We start from the raw sequence: 22,713 nt of genomic DNA on the forward strand, positions 1-22,713 counted from the left end.
AGGGAAACTACCAACAGTATAAAAAATTTGCATTTAACATTAAATAGCTGCTTACATGTTAATGCATCAGTAATAACAACCCAATGATATATAATGATGTAATATAGCAAGTACTTTTAGTTTTGATACTTAAGTGTTGACAGTACCTCAGTGGTGGACAGTAACTAAGTACATTTACTCAAGTACTGTACTTAAGTACAAATTAGAGGTATGTACTTTACTTGAGTATTTCCTTTTAATGCCACTCTACTTTTTACTTCAATACATTTATCTGAAGACTTGAGTTACTAGTTACTTTACTTTAGTAAGATTTTTACACACAAAACATTTGAATTTTAACAAGTATGATGTTTTGTTATAAATTAAACCCAAATGTTGAACAAGTACAGCTAGTACATTAGTTTTGTAACTATTTTAGTAACTCTTTTGGTAATCGTTTAAGTCATTTTCCATGTAAAAACATTTCATGGTTCCACCTTCACAAATATGAATATTTCCTGTTTTGATTAATTTAATGTATTTTTAAAAATAATTTTGAGGTTTAGACTGACAAAACAAGTGGATGTGTCACTTTGTGCTCTGGGCAATTGTGACAGCAATTCTCAGAATTCTCAGAGTGTTAACAATCAATTAATGGAGAGAATAATCAGTGGATTAATCCATAATGAAAATAATCATCAACCTCAAACAATTGCAACAGTAAAATCCTGCTTTTACAATAATGCAGGTAGTAATAATAATAATAATCTAAAATATAACAGTCAAAGGGGACATTTTTCTTTCTGCTTTGAGTACATTTACTTTTAATACGTTACATTAATACATTTCCCTGATTATACTTACATGGTAACGTTTTCAATGCAGTACTTTTACTTGTACTTTTACTTGAGTATTTTTAAAGTGTGGTATTAGTGTTTTTACTTGAGTTAAGGATCTGTACTCAAAGCAGAAAGAAAAATGTCCCTACATCATCCACCAATGCAGTACCTGTACTTTTAGTTCAATTAAATATTTACTTGTGATTGGGTATTTTTACATTTGACCACCAATCTCATAAAGTTATTTTATGCAAAAATATGCTGCTAAAGTAGGCCTACCTGTCCCACCCAACGTAATGCCCTGTTCAATGCTGTCTGTGGTCCCTCCTTAATTCACTCAGGGCTCACTTTTTCACCACAGGGGTTTCCCTCCCTCTTTTGTAGGCGGATCATGTCGTGCTGTCGGTCAGATTTCAGTCCAATCCGAACCCCTCTGTGTGTTTTCTCACGCCCCCTTCCACGTCGACCTGCACTCTCGCCATATTTTCAATCCTGTGCATCCCGCAGCCCGGTTTGCCACCGTGAGGAGGAGAAAACCGTCACACAAGACAGCATTAAAAGTGTGCAAAACGATCTACTTTTAGAGGAAAAGGGGACGTCTGCGTTTGCTTCCTCAGCCAAGTCTGTCATTTCATTCTGCGACAATGAACGTCTTCAGACTGACAGGGGACCTCTCTCATCTGGCTGCTATCATCATCCTGCTACTCAAAATATGGAAAAGCAGGTCGTGTGCAGGTGTGTGTTTTATTACATATGCTATAATGTGGCTTTCTTAATGTCACTGATTGACTTTGCTTTTCTTTAGTCTTCTAAAACGGCCGTTTTAGCTGTGCCCCCTCTTATCTAGCAAGCTAACCAACGTTAGCTTCATGCTAACGTTTCCCACTCATTCATTACAGTCAACGGCGTTAGCAGTGAAGGGGCCAACTGCTACAAACTGTCTGCACTTACCACTACTACTGTACTGCTATTTTTACTGGACGTATATAGTTAAATATTCAAGTTAGTGTCAACAATGTCCAAATGTAGCACAGCTTCAGCTAACTTGTAGCCATTGCTAGTTTGAGTTATCTTAGTCAAACGACGAGTTGAGGGAGTGTGTAAGTTATTTAACTTAAGTGTCTGCTTCTTAGTAGCCGACTGAGCAAATTGATAAAACATTTATCAGAGTAAAGGTATTCATTGCTACAGCTTCACCGATGGGTTTTGCCTGCCCTGCACATCTCTCATCCATTCACTCCGCTCTGGTAATTTGAGGTTCGGTGCTCGATTTTTTTGGTCCGACTTCTGACGTGGCGTTCTAGAAGGCGCTACGGAAGAAGCTAATCCGCGAGGCTAGTTTGTCTTACTTTATTTTTTAACCACGCTTAATTCCTGGAGCCCGTATAAACACGTGTTGGCTATTAATGGTAAACCGCACACTGAACAGCACAAATATCAGTGATTTCTTTCTCACTACATGAGGGCACAGCGGTGGATCCTGCTTGGGATACGAGGAGCAGTGCTGTGATTGGCCCGCAAAGCTGGAGGGTTGACTGTGGGTTCAAAGTTTACAGCTAGGAGATTGTAATATTTATTTATAATTTAGGTTAACATGGTAAGATATTACATAGTTGTATCTTAAGTTTAAAACGGTTGCATTACAGAGAGTTATTTTAGAATGTCTATTAATCCATAATCTGGATGTGGACAAGTCAATTGTAAAGATTGTATTGTAAAGAAGAAAAAACACATAGGAGGGATCCGTCTACATATAGACTAGATAGACATTAGGCTATAAAGAACCAGAATAACAATATTGGGTCAATAAAGAGCAAACACGTATGAAGAATATGGATCAGAGAAGATATCGAGCAACGTCAAAGTGCTGCCAAGCACTGGTAGGACCCCAAAACCCAGAGACCCTCTGTGCCATGAAACCCTGGGAGGAAGACATACTATACATACAGACAAAACTGACAAATATTCACATGGGAAAGGGGGCATGTATTGTGTTTGATGCAAAGGAGAGGCGAGACAGAGATGCTAAGAGAGCATGAAGCAGTTATTGCAGGTCAACACGCGGTTTTAGTGCAGGTATAAAGATAGATGGAGAAAAGACTACCTCTCCTAGAGGACCAGGACAGGCTTATTCTAAGATAAATTAAGTACAGACAGGCAACAATTCATCAGGCCAAGACTCGCTCCTACGAGCAGTTTGGAGTTTCCAGTTTACCTAACCTGCATGTTTTTAGGCTGTGGGAGGAAACCAGACCACCGGAAGGAAACCCACACAGACAAAAGAAAAAGAACATACAACTCCAAACAGAAAAGCCTTCGGGTTCAAACCAAGGACCTCTTTGCTAAGGCGTCAGTGCTAACCACAGCACCACTCTGCCGCCCTATGTGGATCTGTATGACACTTTTTAAGTTTTACAAGGTTTGGTAAAGGTCAAGGAAAGATGTGGAAAGAAGGTCTATCTCTTCCTGTAATCATCCTTCAACCAAAATAATGTTGTAATAGGCTCTGTTTGGATGATCATATGTCCACTCAATTAATGAAAACATTACTGAAATTAGGTCAGGTCAAAAGGGCATACAGACGCAGAAAGAAACCTGTACACACTTCTTGTTCTCTCATGATGCTGTGCGATGTCTGATGTACTGTTTAAAAACAGAAACTAAATCTACGCACCTGAGATGCTCTATTGTTTGCCAGCCTGAGAGGTCATCCATTTGTGCTTTTTCACTAAGATAGCGTTACTTAAAGAAGGAAGATTGACTGTAAATTAGGGACACACAATACGTGCAATTTTATTTTGTGATCAACCTCTGACATTGCTGATTTTCCAGATACATTTTATTCATGTTTCCAGTAGATGTCACTGTTTAAAAAGGAATAGTTATGTTTCATCCAGACTACTTGAGAAGCCGCTGTGAAGTTGCCTGATGGCTTTTGCTATACCTCAAACTAAATGGGAAATCTGCTTGGTATTTTTGTTAAAGGTATCTCTGGAAAAAGCCAAATCCTGTTTGCTATAGTGTTCACCACACGCTACTTGGATCTGCTCAGCTCCTTCATCTCCCTCTATAACACGTGCATGAAGGTAAGACACTAGTCGTGTCTCAGCTCTGACCAGCAGCTTTTTCCTGTAGGTACCATATTTCTCCTCAGCCCCTTCAATGACAGGCTGTTCTGTGTTGTTTTACCAGGTGATCTACATCGGTTGTGCATATGCCACAGTCTACCTGATCTATGTGAAGTTCAGGGCCACCTACGATGGCAACCATGACAGTTTCAGAGTGGAGTTCCTGGTTGTTCCTGTCGGGGGTCTTGCCGTTCTCATCAACCACGACTTTTCTTTCCTAGAGGTGGGTTCAACCTCCTGTATTGTTGTCAAAGCTTGACATAATTCATTGATAAAGGAGCTGAGAGTCCTGTTCTGTATTTTGTTAAAAAAAAATTTTTTAATCCTGCACATTTAAGTTTAAATGTGTCTGTCTTTAGATCCTGTGGACGTTCTCCATCTACCTGGAGTCGGTGGCAATCCTGCCTCAGCTCTTCATGATCAGCAAGACTGGCGAGGCAGAGACCATCACCACCCACTACTTGTTCTGCCTGGGCCTGTATCGGGCCCTCTATCTTTTCAACTGGATCTGGCGTTTCTACTTTGAAGGCTTCTTTGACATGATTGCCATTGTGGCCGGTGTGGTCCAGACTATCCTCTACTGTGACTTCTTCTACCTTTATGTCACCAAAGGTGGGTTTCCTACTGGTATCTCATTACAGTGAGCACCAAATTAAATACATAAAATAAGGAAATAAGAGATGAAATACCAGGAAATACATGGGGAACAAAATGATTTATATAGTGGTAATTATTATTAGTCCATCTTGATACATCACTCACATGTCTGTGTGTGTATAATCCTCCCGTCCACACTGGCCCTGGAGCGACCCCATCCTAGAATAACCTTGATGTAAGAGATGGGGAGACAAGACGCACGGTCCTTGTTTCCAACAAAACCTGATTCTCAAAGTTCAGCTGGAGCTAATATGAGGCTTTAGGAGTGTGATTTTCATGAATGAAGTTGTTATTTTCCAAAGTCACGGTCTTTTGTGTACAAAACTCCCCCTTTGTATTACTGTCCCTCTACTGTAGCTTGACAAGGAAACACTGTCCCAGGAAACGCACAAAGGGAATTTTGTACTAAAAAGACTGTAAATTTGGAAGTTCTCTGTAAATTTGGCAACGGCAGACTGCTGACGCAGCATATTAGCATCAGCTGAACTTGAAGAATAATTTAATCTCAGGAAACCAGGACTGTGGATTTTTGACACCAGCTTCTCACAGTTGCATTTCTGTACAGTAACTTCAATACAGTAGTTTTATTGGGGCCAACATCTAGTTGAGGAAATGTATCTTTGGACCTTTTTAGGAACACAGGAATCTTACTTGCATTTCCACTGAAAAAAGTCTAAGTTCAGGTCCTCTTCCATAGTTTCTCCTGGCTCCCAGAAAGTCTGTGTGAGTTTTAAATTCTGATGGTTGTACTGTACTTGTTTTGAGCTTAATTCACACACTACTAGTGTGCCACAAGCATCAGTGTTAAGATGAGGAAGGGAGTAATTATTATAATGTTTACAGATGTTAAAAATGTTGCATGAGCAGTGAAGTATTTGGCTTTCTGACTGAAAAAATGAAAGAAAGAAAGATGGAGTGCAAATGAGGGAGAAAAAACGAGGGACCGTGAGAAACGAAACTTTCAGTGTGGCAGGAATAGATACGTGTTAATACACTCAGCAGATTGTCTATTTAGGAGACAGTCGTGGAGTTTTAGTGTCCCTTTATGCATCTATTCAAACACGACACCGAATTACGAAGAATGACACATCACTGTATAATTTCTTCTGTGTGAAAATATGTCTGAAACGCATTTTTCTGTAATCAGTCTAATTTGCTTAATCTTCACAGTCCTTTAGCTGCAGTGAAAATGCAAACAGGATGTGCATGATGTTTCCTGGGGCTCCATATTTCCCATATTTTATTTTATTTTAAGTATTTAATTTAAAACCATTAGTTTTTAAATTAAATAGTTGTTACTTCTGAAGATTCCCTGAAAATGGAAACCGGCATTTTCAAACTATCAAAACAAAGTGATTTAGGTAATCTATGGCAGCATGAATCAGCCCAGTGATGGTTCTTACTTGCTGACCGTCTCGCTTTATATCTCACCCCTCAGTGTTGAAAGGCAAGAAGCTGAGCCTGCCAGCGTAAAACATACAGGAGACAGCGACTCCCAGCAGACTCAGGGGGTGCGGAGATGATGACATGGAATCTCGTGACCTACAGCAAAAGATGCCTGAGACAGAGAGACAACTGTCGGGGTGGGGTGGGGGGGACACTAGTCTTCTTGAGGATTGCTGATGGAACTGGTAAATGCCAACAAACACCAGAGCTGGACAAAGATCATCCCAGGTCAACATTTGGATTTCCGTGTTCAGCATCTTGCCTTAAACTTCTTTTCATTGCTGTTCAAATAGGAGAAAAGGCTTTTTGTTTCTACATGTGAGGTGTATACGCTTATTTTTTAGTTTTTTTTTTATAATGTCACAAATAGGGTCAACTCTGAGGAAGAACCTTGTTTGGCTTGGTAATGAAATGCACAAATGTACAGTCTTATTAAAGAGTAATGGATCTGAGTGCCTGAGGCGGATTATGTCTGGTTTCTCACAGTATTTTTTTTTCTTTTTTTACTTTTGGATTTAAAACATTTTTTTTTGTCTAGATAGATATACAGTAATACATGTAATCTCTCTTGGAAACATTTAAAGAGGCCAATAACAAGTTTCATGCCAACACATTTTGTAAAAAAAACATCTTTGCTTTCTAAAATTGTTTAAAACCGCATTTTAACTGGTTACTCTACTCATCTAAAAATCGAAACTTTTTTGTAAGCAGAAGTCATAGGAGGATTTGTAGTTTTACCTTAAGTTTAAGAAGTAACCCATGGAATAAATTACTTTGGTGCCAGCAATTTTTTTTATCGTAGATGTCCGTATTTTAAAATAGTGGTCATCTTATTTGAAATGAAACTTTTAATGTGTTTATTTTCTGTCTTTTTTTTTTTCTCCTCAGCTTACTGCATAAAAAAAAAAATTAAAATGCATCAATTGTTCTATAGCTTTAATATGGATTTCAAAAAATCTTAACGACAGTGGTTTATACGTCACATTTTTTTGGGATGTAGATAGAGCATAAATCTATCATCGCACCCCAAACCAACAAGCTCATGAACACCTTCCAGCAGAGACTTGTCAGTTGTCTGAAAGTTGAAATCGATGAAGTCAGAGCAAAGCAATAATGAATGACTGAGTGAGTGGCATTATGATCACACTTCTCATATCGGGGAGACTTGTGCAGGTGTTTGGCACAAGAATCCTCCAATGCTTTGACTGGTTGTGGCATTTCAATTGTTAAGTGCATGTCTGGAGTGTGAACAGTTAAACCGATTTGACATTGTGCTGATCAGTATTTGAGTAGGGGGTGATCGTGGGTGCATTTCTATTAAATTTAGAGGCCTCTTGTTAACTTCCAACTCTTTCAAATTAGTAATTCCTAAAGGATTATTTCAACTCTGTCATTTTTTTTTGCATGTTATCACCTCCATTAAAGATTTTATGAGATCACCTTCCAGTGTTCCTGTTTGATTATTGAAATGCATGCGCAGATGAGACGCATACATCCCAAAAGGCAGGGACGAACACTGCTAGCAAGGAAACCTGTATGTAAACAACACCAGGTTATAAATAATTTTAAAAATCGCATTTGCAAATGTTTCATAAGGAAGGACATGTATTCAACATGTTTGTTTTGGTTGAGCAACACTAAATGAAAACGTGTTTTTGTCTACAAGGAAACCTTTTGGTTAGGGTTAGTGCTCCTTCAAAAATTCTGCATGTTGCATGCTTAGTAAACTTAATTTAGTCAAATAAAGATAATTTCTTGCTACTCACAATCTAAATACATACTGTGGATAGACCGTTCTTTTCCCAAACTCATCTGATGTTCCTTATAATACATGGGATGTTCTCTAGTTATATCTATCTAGTTGATAAAGTAGGTGTAATACATTAAGCTAAACACAAAGGATGACTGCATTTTCACCAGATAACAGTTTGCACCAAGAACACATTGTTTGATCAGATCAGTTTTTATTTTAAAGCCAAGACATTTCTCCATCAGAAGAACAGTACAAACATTAACTCTGACGTGCATTTATTCAACATTGTGCTCTTTTAAAGGTTAAAGCAAACATAAACATTAAACCTTTCTTTGGCAGTTATAGACATTTCAACCGTATTGCACCATATATATTGATAATAACAAAAAAATATTCAGTACCAATATTTAAGCTTTAGACAAACAGCAACAATCAAGGAGTATTTGTGCTTAGCGCATCTGTTACATTTGCAGATCCCAGACTCAAAGGACCATGCAGTATGCTCAAGGGCCTCTAAATCCCACCATCAAGCATCAGTAATGCTTTTTAAAAGGAATTTGAGCTTCTCCACATGAAAGCTGACAAACGGGAGAGAAGAAGATTTGAAGCTACTCCATTTCCTTTGGTTTTGAAGTTTCACCCTCACTCTCCTTTTCCTGGACTTGACCTCGCTGGTAAGAATAAAAAGGAGGGATACGAAAATAAATGCAATTTGTAAACATTTAACAGCTCCTCAAAGTGTCACAGCATGTAATGTGAAGAGAGGTTGTCCGCACATTAAACTCTAAAGACTCACTGACCAAAGTGTCAGGTACAGACTTAAATATAAATACACTCAAATGTACTTTTCCACTGACTGCTGACATATTAGTTTTGATTAATAAAGATTCTTTGTATATTTAAGACGTGAACTTGACTTGAAAAAGTCAAAACTTTGGTGAAAAAAAACAATAAAAGAACTCTTCTACAGTGCATTACCTTCGTCAGATGCGGGTAATAGAGTTTGAGGATTTTGGAGATGGTGATATGTAATGCCTCCAAGATGAGTGAAACCATGAAGGAGAAGATAGCGATGCCGGAGAGCACACACAGCAGAGTCATGCCTCCTACAGACAACAGGAACACTGACAGACACAGACAGAAATAACAGGTTGTTGGTATAAATACATAAATAAAAATACTGTCCGATGAGGCTTGTAATGGTGCAGTATCAAGAAAACTGATTCTGATATTACACATACCCTCAAAGAAAACAAAACCCAGTCCTGACATAATAAGGGTCACAAGAGCAAAAGTGATAAAGAGCCCGACAGGCAGTGCAGCCATGGCGCTGAACAGTAACACTGTCAGAGCTATGAAAGGGTGGCTGCTGAGGTACTGGCCGATTCTTGTATTCATCAGCTGTGCTACCTGTTCAAGAGAAAAAGACAAGAGACAGCTGTTATTGTCACTTAACTGGGAGTCAATGCAGTCCTGTCCCTCTCAGATCTGCGGATGGAAAAGCAAACATGTACACAAAACAGAAAAAAGGGCTGAAGAATTTTTTTTAACACATGAAGGTGTTCAGTTTATTCTTACCCTGGGGTCTTCATAAATGCGGTTCAACAGGGTGGTCCACCTTTCCCTCAGCTGCTGAAAATCAGTCCCACTGCTGCTGGTGCTGCTGCTCTGCATCTTCACAAGCATCTGATCAGACTGAAGACACAAGTGAAACTGAGTAAAAGGTTCATCTAACAACTTGCAGATGCTTGCCGGATTCAAAGGAGCAGTGACTGTAACATAAGACATGCCTTTAGTTAACCAGCTAAGCATCCACCATACATTAAAACTTTTCACATAGCAAAGAGACCAAGTACAAACCTGAACAATGTAGTGAAGCTGGTTTGATTCTCATCCAAAGGCAACTCTGAACATGTGAAACTGTGTCCTGTAGTTGGCTCAGTCACTCCAGGAGCAGCAACACACCCTTTTTAAACTTTTTCTTCCTCCTCCTCCTTCTTGTTCTTCTGGATTCCTAGTCAGAGAGACTCTAAAAAGGCTTGCTGGCATTGTTGCTGCCATCTACTGTCCACCAAACATGTTTCAGCACAAAGAAGTCATGTTAGTGTGTGGGAGGCTTTACTTTTCTACAGGATTGTGTCAGTATTTGTGGAGTATCAGATTCATGTGAATTTCTTTTTAATTATTGGAAAGAACATCATCTACATTTCATAAAACATCTATAATATATATTCACCCTAAAATAGGCATGATTTATATCTTCTGGTAAGGTATGGGAGCTTAAAACTAAACTAAGATAAATGAGGAAATAAATAGGAGCAATGCATTTTGCTAAACCTCCCTCCACAAAATAATAAATAAATAAATAGACTAAATAACTAGTTAATTAGAAATAAATTAAGAATATGTTTGTGTATTTATTTGTTATTTATCATCATCTTATTCATTTTCCGAGCGCTGCACAGCGGCTGCCCACTGCTCCCTTGAGGGATGGGTTAAATGCAGAGAATTTTGCAACATGTATGTGTATCTGACAATAAAAAAGTATCTTCATCTTCTTTTGGAAACATTTTGAAATGTATTCAGTGGAAATAATACAGCTATGTTGATTATTCCTATGAGGTAAGATTTTTGACATGAGAGCATTTAGAGTCATGAATGCCACCCAGCGGTCATAGTGAGGTACTGCAACGCTTCATTAAAGTAATGGAGAACTAAAAGCACATCAGCATAATCAGGATGGGGGCTACAGGAGGAGCTTGGCTCCTCTTAATAAGACATAAGCTTCCCTAAAAACATGGGGTCTCTAAAATATTGACAATACGCTATTTTGCCATGCATTTTTATTTTTCCCCCGTTAGGCCTATCTGTGTCTGCATCATCATGGATCATGCGTAAAATTAGGTTATTGACGTATGACTGATACATAACTCCTCACTAATGCATGCCTGCCTTGCTCCTCACTAATTCACTTTATTCTAAATTCTGATATTCTTGTCAACACCATCTAAGCCTGGCGGTGCAAAAGCATAAACTTAACTCACTTTAACTCAGAGATCAGGGGGGGAATATCTAGTCTAAGTCTGTCCGCCGAATCGCCAAGATTCATTGAAGATAAAGCACCAAGGCTGGGAAAACTTCGTACAACAAGCAGGACACACCTTTTCACTTCATCTGAGTGTGAGAGGGGGTTTCTGCCGTTAATGATTCTGACAGCAAGGCCCGCAATAGGTTGATTGAAAACCACCTCTATCATCGCCGGATCTTAATGGACCCCCTTTGGCAAGTTTCGGCCCAACATCCTTAACTTAACCTCCCCCACCCCACTTGAAAAAGCGAGCTCCCCTGAAGTCATGGAACAGTTGGCACACTGAGTAGCCTATAATCGTTATTCATATCAAAATGTCCAACTCATTAACATGATCATAATAAATGACAGTAGGCTAACTGCATTAAGGAGCTGTTTTCTGAGATGGAGTCTGGTCTTTCTGCTACAGTATCAAGGGAGACGCATAGCATGTTAGCATTTCTGGCGACTATTTAAAAAAATAGATTATATAAATACTTATTATTATTATTATTATTATTATTGTTGTTACAAAAAAATCAGCTGTGATAGATTGAATCTGCTCTATGCAACATTAAGTTATACTGTGAAACCTTAAGGCCTACATGTTGACTTGATAACAAAGAAATCTAATTCTCATGCATATTACCTTAAATCTCTTTCTCCTCCTCTGGCATGTTAATCATTGTCATTAAAGGACCACTGTCAGTAATTATGACGGATGTCATGGCCAGCCTCCTCTGCTTCTGCCTAATTGCGCCATAAACCTTCAATTGTCTTTATTGGACAGGTGATGAATTATGAAATGATTTATTTGTGAGGTAAATGGAGCTCTTATGACTAAAATTGACTTTAGCCATTAAATTTGAGGAATTAAGAATGCAAACGCTTTTACTGAATATTGTATTAAATGTATTAAATAACTATACCCGTATTCAAAACATAAGCATGCTGCAGTTTGCGTGCAGCAGCCAGTAACTTCTCTGTAACTCTGAACCCTGTTGGTGTGTAATTGAGAGATTTAGCAAGGAATACAAACCCTTTTTAAAAAATGCATGGTTCGATACTGTGATTGATTGTTGAGCTGCTGCTGTGACTGGTTTGTTATGAGGGAAATCACAACAGTAACTCTCCAGAGATCCAGAAGAGGGTGTTCCCGCTTTACTTCAATGCTGTCAGACTGAAACAGGCTCCTTAAAAATAATGACCACACATTCTCCCCTTTCTACTGCGAAGCTGCTATTAGCTGGCAACAGACAGATTTCTATGTAAAGACAGAGACTGATCAGAATATTAAATGACTGAACTTCGCCACCACCACTGATTACTTCCTCAATCAAAGATAGGAATTGCTGGTGTTGCCAACGCCACCCACAAATTACGTTTAGCTCCTTGAGTTGTGGATAGCATTAAATATATGTGGGCACATTCTGCGAGGACTTTGCGAGGGAAATGGCAGTGTGATCTGTTTTGAAGTACACCAAAGAGAGACACCCCCTGGGACCAGTGATAACAACTTATTTGGACCCTTTATAGCTGCCAGCCATACAAATTAATCACACTCTGTTGTATTGAGTACAGGGGAATGATTTGGTGAGAGAGAGGAGAGACTGCATCACCTCTCCAGACTGCTAAACACAATGAACTCAGTGAACCAAGGCTTGAGGAGTTAGGCGGGAGCTGTGTGAGGCTGTGTGTGTGTGTGTGTACAGTTTGTGCACACAAAACAAGGGATTTCTAATAATTAAGCACAATTATTTCCTCTTTTGTCCTTTTCTCACTCATTACCCTCCTTTCCTATGACTCTTCCACATCAGATTATACACCTCAGAGAGGACACTCACACTTCACACTGCATCACTCAATAACAAGGCCTGGCTGGCAGAAGCACATCCAACAGGCCTCAGTTTTTGGTGAAAGGCTTCATCTTCTGTCACAACTGTAAAACATCTGGGACAGCCTGTGGCTACAGTAATCTGTCAAACAGTCAGTAATTGTACAATTCTAATTGTATATTTAAAAATGATCATACTGCTTTTGGACTTATTATACTGGCAGTGGTTGCAGCATGGCTGGCAGTTCAGTTGTTTTAGTAGAATAATAATTAGTCATGAAGAATTAAATTTATTCAGTAATTTACAAGAAAAAGTCTAAAATATACCACAACTATGTTTAGCATAAATATGGTTTTACACACTTTACTGTTTTGTACAGAAAATGTAGTTAGTTTATGTTCCTAGTTTATTTCATTAGATATTTTTGCAACTGTGTGGAGCTCTCCCATTTCACTTGTGGTACAATAATGTAAATCAACACTTCACTCAAAAATCTGGTGTTTTTAGAATACATGACTTAAGCCACAATGGCGGCCTGTCCAGGGTGTACCCCGCCTTTCGCCCAATGTCATCTGGGAACCGGGTATAGATAATGGATGGATTCAAGTCACACTGTGGGGTTTTAGTGGCTGCTTCCAGGTGTGAATCTGACACTGCAAATGAGAGCCTGACTGTTTTGGTGAAACTTCCCTGACTAAAGAGAAGTTTTAAAAACTAATTTTGTTGCTTTTCTAGTGTGAACATACATACTCAAAAATGGTGGTCTAGAAGATTAAAGACTTGCTGTTACAGTTTTACTGAGTGTTGTTTTTTTTTACTGCTCTCTCCTTCAAGCAGTGTGGGTTTACACTTACATAATAAAATAAAATGTTACCAGTTTTTTCACACCAAAAACCATTATAGATTTTATTTAAAATCCATCATCACCATCATCATGATAAAGAAAGTAAAAAAAAAATGTATCTGTGAAATTGTTTTTATACAATGTGCTGCCACAGTGTGAGCTGATGAAAAACTAATTTTGCAGTCCATATTATCAATCACTTTCTGAAATAATTGCTGTCAAGCATAACAAATAAGGTAATTTCAGTTGCACAACTACAACCACAGTAACTGTGGTGAATAATGGCAGATTGTTTCTTCAGAACTATTTTATTAGAATTATTATTTTACTCACTTAACTCGTGTTTTTACAGTAAAGGATGCAAAATACAAAAAGAATTGAAAAAATGTAAACAAATATAGGCTCTGATTTGTTTTTTCCACAGAGTCTGGCACACTCGGGACACTCAAACTACCCTCCCACTCCAATGTCTCGCAGTTGGACTTATTTATTTATTTTGTTATTTATTATACTATATTTATTATGTATTATTTAATATAATATACTCTCTGTATTCTATGTTACATACTATACTATATATTTTGTTATTCTGTTTTATTTTTTGTTATACATTATATACTATATTATATTTCTATTATATTAATGAAGACAAATTATTCTTAATCACATTATTTATTATTCTGATGTAGCCTATGCTGTTGCTGACTTTGCTACTAATAATCACACTGTTGCCTTGTATTTGAATTGCTTGTGTGTAGTATACAAATTTTCTGTGTATCTGTATTTATTTTTGTCCTTGTGCCACTGCAATAACTTTATGTCCCATCTAGGTATCATACTTTTGCCATAAACCTCAAATTAGAAATACATTTTGACCACATGTCATGAGTCATGTGATACAAATCCTAAGATTTGCAGCGCCTGGAATAGCTTAAAATTAATTTTAAAACAAAGAGACAGCTGAAAGGAACAGAGTCAGAGGCCCCTGAGACAAATGCGCTCTCTTACTTGACGAAAATTTAAAGCGCTTGATGTGTTGTGGTGCAGAGAAATATCTGAGGGTCTGAGAGCAAACTGACCGTATGTCTACTGGCACATGCCGAGACACTCAACACATTGCAGCTAGGATGTGACTGATGGGCTGTCAGCAAATTCCAATTTGCATCTGCTGATTGTAAAAACTAATCACTACGAGAGGAGGAGCATAAAGTAGTCATAAATCTCCTCTGGTTCCATGTTACTTGATGCACGTTGTGTCACAGTATTGACGTCTGTCCTTCATTGACACACTCCAGTCGAAGCCTGCTGTGTTTTATGAGAAAATGAGAGGAACCTGGTGCTTTTTTCCCCTTCTCCTTCTGGCTTGTCACACTCGATACCCACACCTCTCCATCACACTATCCGTCTCTATAACTACCCCCCCCCCCCCTCCCCAGTCTCGACTTTGTTCACCTCTCTTTGAAGTTGCACAGGAGTGATCAGCCAACAGCTGGCCAAAGGAGAACAAAATGTCTTTGGAGTCTGCCTTGTGTCGAATAGGATAGTCCTCATTGTCAGTGGTTGTCATTTTGCCAGATGAAGAGGGCCATTTCCGACTGGGGAGAGCGAGAGGCTCAAAGGGAGCTCCCTGGAGGGTGGTAAAGGGCGCGGCAGAGGACAGAGTCTGAGTCCTCAGCAACACCAGCAGCAGCCTTATTGCACACACACACACAGACACACACGAGCATATACATTGTTAAAAAGTAATTTATTCACTTTCTTGCTGAGAGATGACCACTCTCTGTCTATATGTCGAAGTCTACAGTCTAAGTGTGGACAGATGAGGCTACAGCAGCTCTACAGGACCATTTCGAGTGCACAGACATATCATATGTTCAGTGAGGCCGCAACCCAGGAAAGTGATCAGTGACCCCATGAATCAGCAGATGTGTTGATGATGTGTTGATCACTAAGACGATAACATCATTTCTCAACCAGAAAGCCTGGATGAATGGAGAGGTGAGGACCTATCCTGAGCCAATAAGGCTGCTTTTCAGTCAAGTGACAAGGAAGTATAGAGCACCACCAGAGCTAGGCTGAATGCTGGCATCAAGGAGGTGAACGGACATCAGCAGAGACTGGAGAGAGACCTCAACACCAACCACAGCAAAGATATGTGGCAGGCGATCAAAAACATCACAGGCTGCAAAAGCAGGAGGGCCCCATCATGTGTGAGGTCACATTACCAGATGAGCTAAACACCTTTTATGCTCGCTCTGATCTCCTCAGCAACGAATCAGCTGTGAAGTCTACTGCACCTCCAGAAGAACTGCCACTGTCAGTATCCACAGCAGATATGAGAAGAGTCCTGCTGAGAGTGAATACAAAAGCTGCCGGGCCTGATAACTTCCCTGGCTGTGTACTAAAAGAAGAGGGTTCCCACCATAGGTTCCCACCTGATTCAAGACAGCCATCATCGTCCCTGTACCTAAAACGTCTGTAGTGTCTTGCCTGAATGACTACTGAATGACTGTGGCACCCATTTTGATAAAGTGGTTTGAGAAACTGGTTCTCCAGCACATAAAAAACTACATCCCAGCCAGCCTGGACCCTCACTAGTTTGCTTTCAGAACAAATAGATCCACCTAAGATGACATCTCTGCCCTCCACTCCTTTTCACACACCTGGAGAAAAACAATACCTACATCAGAATGTTGTTGGTGGTTTTCAGCTCAGTATTCAACGCAATCTTCACCATGAAACTGCGACGTCCTCACAAACAGATAGGATAGGATTGGTGGTCTCCTCCACTCTAGTACTCAACACCGGAGCACCCCGGGGCTGTGTGCTCAGCCCCTTCCTGTTCACGCTGTACACCCATGAGGGCAATCCCGGATATGGAGAGAATCTTGCAGAGTGGCACAGAGAACAACCTACTGCTCAAGATCAGCACAACTGTTACGTCCCCGCTTGCTAGGGGTAGGGGAGACATAAACATAAACCAGATGTTTTTGGTATGGGTGGAAAGATTACTTATTAAACAGAGGTAAACAACAAAAGTCAAAACAGAAATTGGGCAAGTGGGTGCTGCGTAAAACAAAGAACAAAATATAACCAAAAGAGATCCCTCCTAAATGAGGGATTACTAAACTACCACGAAAAGAATAAACAAAAACCTCTCTAGTTGTTGTTGAAAACAGAAACACAGGGAGCGCAGCACCCCTAAACCTAACTGTGTAACTAAAACAGGAAATTACTAACAGGTGTAAGCAATGTCAGTAATAAGCTTTGCCCTGGCCCAATTCTGCAGACCAAACACTTAGTTCAAAACAGGATGTATTACCGACTCTCAGTAACACACTGACATAACAAGAAAATGGTTTCCACTAAGGACACACACACACACACACACACACACACACACACACACACACACACACACACACACACGGTTCGGTATAACAAACAGCACAGAGATAAATTACATAGTGGATGGTAGCTGCTGACACAGCAGCAGACCAGCCTATTTGAACCGGAGGAAGCTTGAAGGCAGTCTTGCAGGCAGCTCAGGGATTGGAGGAGGGTTGTTGCGCTGCTCCAATCGGGGATCTCTGATATGGGAGGTCGGATCAGCCAGAACTTCCTCGAAACCCAGCCAATCCCCCGCCGGAAATCTCACAGCCTCATTAGCATGTAGAGAAAACACAGCAGCAACAGTGACATACACAGAGGCTGCCCTCCCTAGCCGTAACAACAACCAAGAGGCTGATCATTGATCCTGCACAGCCCAGGACAGGAGGGCTCTGCAGTGGGTGATTAAAACCGCTCAGAAGATCATTGGTACCCATCTACCGAGCATGAGTGATCTCAGTGACATGCCTGTGCAGAGCAAAGGATTTCTTTTTAAAAATAAAGCACTTAAATGCTCATTTCTAATGGCTTTTGAAAACAGAATGTACTTATTAGTGTGGCTGAAAGAGGGTCTGTAGTGACAGAAGATGGAGAAAAACTTGGAGAGGGAGAAGTTCAGAGAGAGTATAACTAGAACAAAACCGAGTACATACCATTAAAACCATGGAACAGCTGCTAGTTAATTTAGCTAGCCACAGTACAAATGTATTTAGTTATCCCAATGTTACACTTCTGAGCTGTCTGTGATATTCCCTGTGTCACACTTGGCCCTGACTCTCCCTGCAACAAATGTTTGTGAACACAGAGCTGTCTTCAATGCAAACTCTTATGACATGCTTTTGGTCTAACAAAGTCTTTTACTATGTGAGTTATAGAATTTACTATGTCTAGTAGCGATCCTTACAACTTACAAGCTCCTCCTCCTCCGTTTTTTCTACTACTTCTCCTGTGACCTCTGTCCTCTTCCTCTTAAAATACTGTAGGATGCTCATCTCTGTGTGAACATTTTGACTACTTTTCAATTGTTTATGGACACGTAGCTGTGACACACACCTCAGGAAACAAGTTTTTAAAAAAGTGGCCCAGAAGTTTGTCCCTGGTTAGCCCACTCTCCAGACAAAGCATTTGTCGGAGCCTCTGGGTCTTCAGAGACATGTATTCCTGCATTCTTGAGAATTTTATGCAAGTAGAGTACATAACTAAATGAGCCTTTAAAATGCAATTGGCAATGCAATTTCCTTTGCTGGTTGATTATCTTTAGCTATTTCTGTTTAAAACAATTCATTTCTTTTTTTAAATCTCCATGAAGATGTTGATAAAATCACTTTAAAATATCACGCTTGCTGCCCAGCCACTATTGTTGCCTGTATCTTTTATTATGGACATGTAGCCAACCAAACCACTTGCCTTGCAGTAGCACAGGCGGCCAATAAAATCTGATTATTCCTAAAGCATCTAAATAATCTTCACAACGCAAAGAATTATTGTGGCAGCAACACGGAGCAGCTCGTTGTTGAAGCAGGTACACCTGCATGGTGCGAGAGAGAGCGCTTTTAATTTAAAGAATGACAGTGGATATTGATATTGACTTCCAGCTCTGTACAGCGTGCTTACCACGACAACCCAGCTGTGATCTAATGTTAACATAGTTCTCCTTATTAGCTAGGCTCCTTAAATGCTTGCTAATAACTTTTTGGGTCTCCAACAGTGACAGTTGTGTTGGAAAGATTTGTCATGAGAGAGAGGGAGAGAAAGAGACAAGGAGCTGCCCGAATATATGCGCAGCACTCTGCAATCAACAACGATTTTAAATAGGCCTGGCCTGTGGTCGTCGACGTTGATACTGTGGCAGGCTGACACAAACATGGGAAACACTGACCCAGTGATGACATAAACGTGCTCTGGCTCGGTATCGTTAGGCGCAGTGTGAGCGCAGGCCAGCGGGGGAGTGGGGAGGGGGGACAATGGTGCTCGGGCACGGTAATGTTACAAGCCAACCGGGCCTAGTGTGAGTATGCCCTACTAAGTTACTTTCCATGGCTTGTGCCGCGCCAGGACGGTGCATTGACCAACGCCAGAAAAGTTTTAATATTAGAGAAACGGCACTTCAAGAATCCTCATTAACGTTACATAGAATAGGGAAAGCCCGTAACGCCAAAGATAGCGAGTTGTGACTCTCTTTACGTTCATTTAGATAGGGGCCTGGTTGTTAGTCCGAAATAACTGACCAGAGGCGTTACCAAGATGGCTGCGAGTGGCGGGAGTAGCCTATGACGCCACCAACTGGCGAGCTTCTGCACAAGCCCCGGTCATTGTTCCAAGTTCTGAAAAGCCCTCTGCAATTCTAATATTTTATAATATTACTATTAAAAACATGGCCTGACTGAAAATGCTGTAACATTCCACATTTCATCCACTTTATAATCCACTAGCAGGGGACATATACAATTTGGCGGGGGTGGCAGGAGGGGCCCTGCTAATGGGCTAATGTTAGCTAGCTAATGTTAGCCCGTTAGCATTAACATTTAAATAAAAACTTACCTCTGAATCTCTGGGCTTCGACGTCGGTCACTTCTATGCCTGCTTCTGATATTTTTTGAAGGACCTCCTCGGTTGAAAGCCCTGCAAGAACCATGAGTAACCGTACTACGACTTCTTCTCCACCGATGGCCAAAAGACAGAAAGACCGCAAACTGGACGTTCTTTTAATTTGAGATTCAAGCAGCCAATCAGGGCTGGCTGTACATATTTGACACATCTTTCCACCAATCAAAAGTAGTGAGCTGGCAGTCTCCGTTCCAGTCTCCAGTAAATTAGGGATAATGCAATGCAAAAATGTTTCTGATGAAACACACTATACTAACAGTGAAAATCAAACATTTATGTGTGTTGTTTTTCATTTACATAATCAATATAATATCATAATTGTATTATAATGATTTAATTTCATCAAATTGACTTTCAAAAGTTTTATTTCCTTTATTTCAAGGCTACTCAAATATAGTGATAATTTAAAATCTACCTTAAAAAATTAAGGTATCATTAAAACCTTTAAACAACAACTTTTACAAAAAAAAAATCAAATGTCTCTTGATATTGTACCTTAACTTTTAAAAGAAAAGGTACATATATGTACCTTGAGGTCCAATAATAAGCCCTATGGGGTACGTTAGTATAGATTGTACCTTGGGGGACAGAAATGGACTCCTACTGTACCCCTATTTCTGACAGTGTACAGAGGAAGCTGTGCGTCATGCCTAAAGGCCAACAGGACTGTTTTATCCACCCATATTCTCTCTCTTTCTCTGTGCATCTAAAAAATTGTTTGCTGAATAAATAACAGCTGGTAGCTGCTGAGTAAAAGCCAAGATTAGTTTCACCGGCGAGCTATGGACTCACCGTCGGACATCGCTATAAAACAAATAGTAGCCTGTAAAAACAAACCTCAAAAACCTAACAGGCTAATATCCATCAAAAGAAAGCGACGCTCTTTTCAACAACAGGATACTGTTAATATATCAGAATCAATCTTGTGACCATCTAACTTATGTTACAGTGTGAAGTCTACGTTTGCTCTGCAGAGACGCTTTAAATGTGTCATTAATGGAAAGTGAAAGTATTTATTTGTCGGCTTGTTGAAGAGCGACGCAGGCTGGTTTCCAACACGGCCAGCAGTGCCATGGTGTGCGCTCACTGGATTTAAGTTGTATTATTAGAACAATAAAGTCTTAAACTGAAAAAGGTGTTTGCCTGATTTTCTAAATGTTTGCGCCCAGCTCTGTGACAAGCGCCCGAGACCAGGCGCTCTTCTGAGTAACTGTAAGCACTCAGACTGGATCATTTCGGTTAATGAAGAAAAATGCAGATTATAGACTGGTTAAGTTATTAAGGTATGAATGGAAAATGTAGAGACATTAAGAGTAGATTACTGGCCTAAAGGAAATACTGGAGTAAAGAGAAAAAGTACAGTTTTTAAAATGGAACATGAAAAGGTGCCAGTTACTTTTTTTTAAATGGATTTAATTAGCAAATGTGCGTTACTACCCACCCTGCAGCAGGAGTCCTCACTGCTGTCTTCAGGTAGGCTGTAAGTAACAGCAGCACAAAAGAAACGTAGCCTATTGAAGCACTTTGCTGCACCCGAACTCTTTTTTTTCTCCATTAACTTTTCAGCACCACCTTTGCCTTGTGTCACATGTTTTCTGTAGGCCAACATGATTTTTGTCCGCGTTTCAACCGTTTAATCATGTCTGACGCCTCCGCTAGCCAACTCCGAAATCGCTGGGGAAAAGTGAGGGGGACAAAACATAGATTTTGAAATGTGGGGGGGGGGGCGCATGTCCCCCTCATGTATAATGGCTCCTACTCATATGTTTCTATGACTTGTTATTCATTTACTCATTTAATTTTTGTATTTCACGTTTGCTCTTTGTGAATAGAGAACTACAACATTATCTTGTTATACAACCCTGTGTTGTAAAATGCTAAATAACCTTGTACCTTGTATGAGAAGGATGAAGCTGTAGCCCGCAGCTAGCTAACTTGAATTAGCAGAAAGACAGGAAATAGGTGGAAACAGTTAGTCTTCTCTGTTCAGAGCTAACAAAACCCACCTACCAGCGCCTGTAGAGCTCACCAGTTCTCAAGCTGTATCTGTTTTATTCAATCTGTACAAAAACTGTAGGGTAAAAATTACAATTCTCCATTTTACTGGGCCTAATGTAGGCCTAGGCTATTTCTCAGCTAGGAACGTCTCGGGTTACATATGTAACCCTTGTTCCCCGAGAAGGGGAACGAGACCCTGCGTCGGTGACGACACTATGGGAACGCCTCTGGGCGTGGCAGGGCTGAAATCATGAATGAAACTACCTCCAATCCTATTGGCGTTGCTAGAACGGTAGCGTGTGACGGCGTAACTGGAGGCGTATATAAGCACGCTGGCACACAGGACACATTAGCTCTTTGCTATGAAGCAAGGCACTCCAGGCGGGGCGAGGTGTGGCGGACCGACGTAGTGTCTCGTTCCCCTTCTCGGGGAACAAGGGTTACATACATAACCTGAGACGTTCCCTTTTCGAGGGAACTCGAACTGCGTCGGTGACGACACTATGGGAACGAGATACCCACTTAGGCCGCGCCAAAACCCCACCTGCCCCCAGCGTGCAAACCTGAGGCACGACTAAGAGGAGAGCGCACGGGTGCCGGGTGCAGAAGGAAGGTCCAGACTGTAAAACCGGATGAAAGTGTGAGGGGTGGCCAAGCCAGCCGCGTCACACAAATCCAGGAGCGACGCCCCAGCGAGGAGGGCCCTAAAAGCCGCCATGCCTCGAGTAGAGTGCGCCCTTACGGCCATAGGTGAAGGCAAACCGCGCACCTGATAGGCTAGGGAAATAGTCTGAACGATCCAGTTGCTGATGGTGTGTTTAGAAGCAGGGAGCCCAGCCTTGTGGGACCCGAAACACACCAGCAACTGGTCTGTTTTCCTCCCCTGGGAAGACCTCAGCGCTCTGACAGGGCAGAGCAGATGAAGTCTCCTGTCCTCCGCCGTTTTTATTCTTTTTTTTTCTTTTTTTTCTTCACATGAGGTGGGGGATGAAACGCCTGCAGCACTGTGGACCCTGCCAAACTGGACGGAACCTTAGGGACATAACCTGGACAAGGGTGCAGGATGGCCCTGACCCTCCCCGGGGCAAACTCCAGGCATCGAGGAGAAACCGAAAGTGCCTGGAGATCCCCCACCCTCCTCAGAGAGGTGATAGCGAGGAGAAAGGCCAT

The 22,713-nt window shown here is 40.6% G+C and overlaps 2 protein-coding genes across 2 annotated transcripts; one reads left to right on the forward strand and one right to left on the reverse strand.

Moving 5' to 3' along the window:
- Positions 1 to 1,281: 1,281 nt before the first annotated feature.
- On the forward strand, positions 1,282 to 7,490 carry kdelr2a (KDEL endoplasmic reticulum protein retention receptor 2a). Its single transcript, XM_038700378.1, has 5 exons — positions 1,282 to 1,553; positions 3,804 to 3,904; positions 4,011 to 4,169; positions 4,306 to 4,558; positions 6,042 to 7,490. Exons 1-5 carry the CDS (start codon positions 1,463 to 1,465, stop codon positions 6,074 to 6,076), a joined length of 639 nt encoding a protein of 212 aa, XP_038556306.1. The 5' UTR covers positions 1,282 to 1,462; the 3' UTR covers positions 6,077 to 7,490.
- Positions 7,491 to 7,993: 503 nt separating this feature from the next.
- On the reverse strand, positions 7,994 to 9,816 carry LOC119889444 (lipid droplet assembly factor 1-like). Its single transcript, XM_038700386.1, has 5 exons — positions 9,663 to 9,816; positions 9,381 to 9,497; positions 9,044 to 9,212; positions 8,781 to 8,926; positions 7,994 to 8,473 (listed from the first exon to the last, which is right to left on the reverse strand). The coding sequence occupies exons 2-5, from the start codon at positions 9,486 to 9,488 to the stop codon at positions 8,411 to 8,413; spliced, it is 486 nt and encodes a 161-aa protein (XP_038556314.1). The 5' UTR covers positions 9,489 to 9,497; positions 9,663 to 9,816; the 3' UTR covers positions 7,994 to 8,410.
- Positions 9,817 to 22,713: the final 12,897 nt, after the last annotated feature.

The sequence above is a fragment of the Micropterus salmoides genome, unplaced genomic scaffold (genome assembly GCF_014851395.1).
Source record: "Micropterus salmoides isolate LMB-PRFRI ecotype aquatic unplaced genomic scaffold, ASM1485139v1 Ms_hic_scaffold_10, whole genome shotgun sequence".
NCBI lineage: Eukaryota > Metazoa > Chordata > Actinopteri > Centrarchiformes > Centrarchidae > Micropterus > Micropterus salmoides.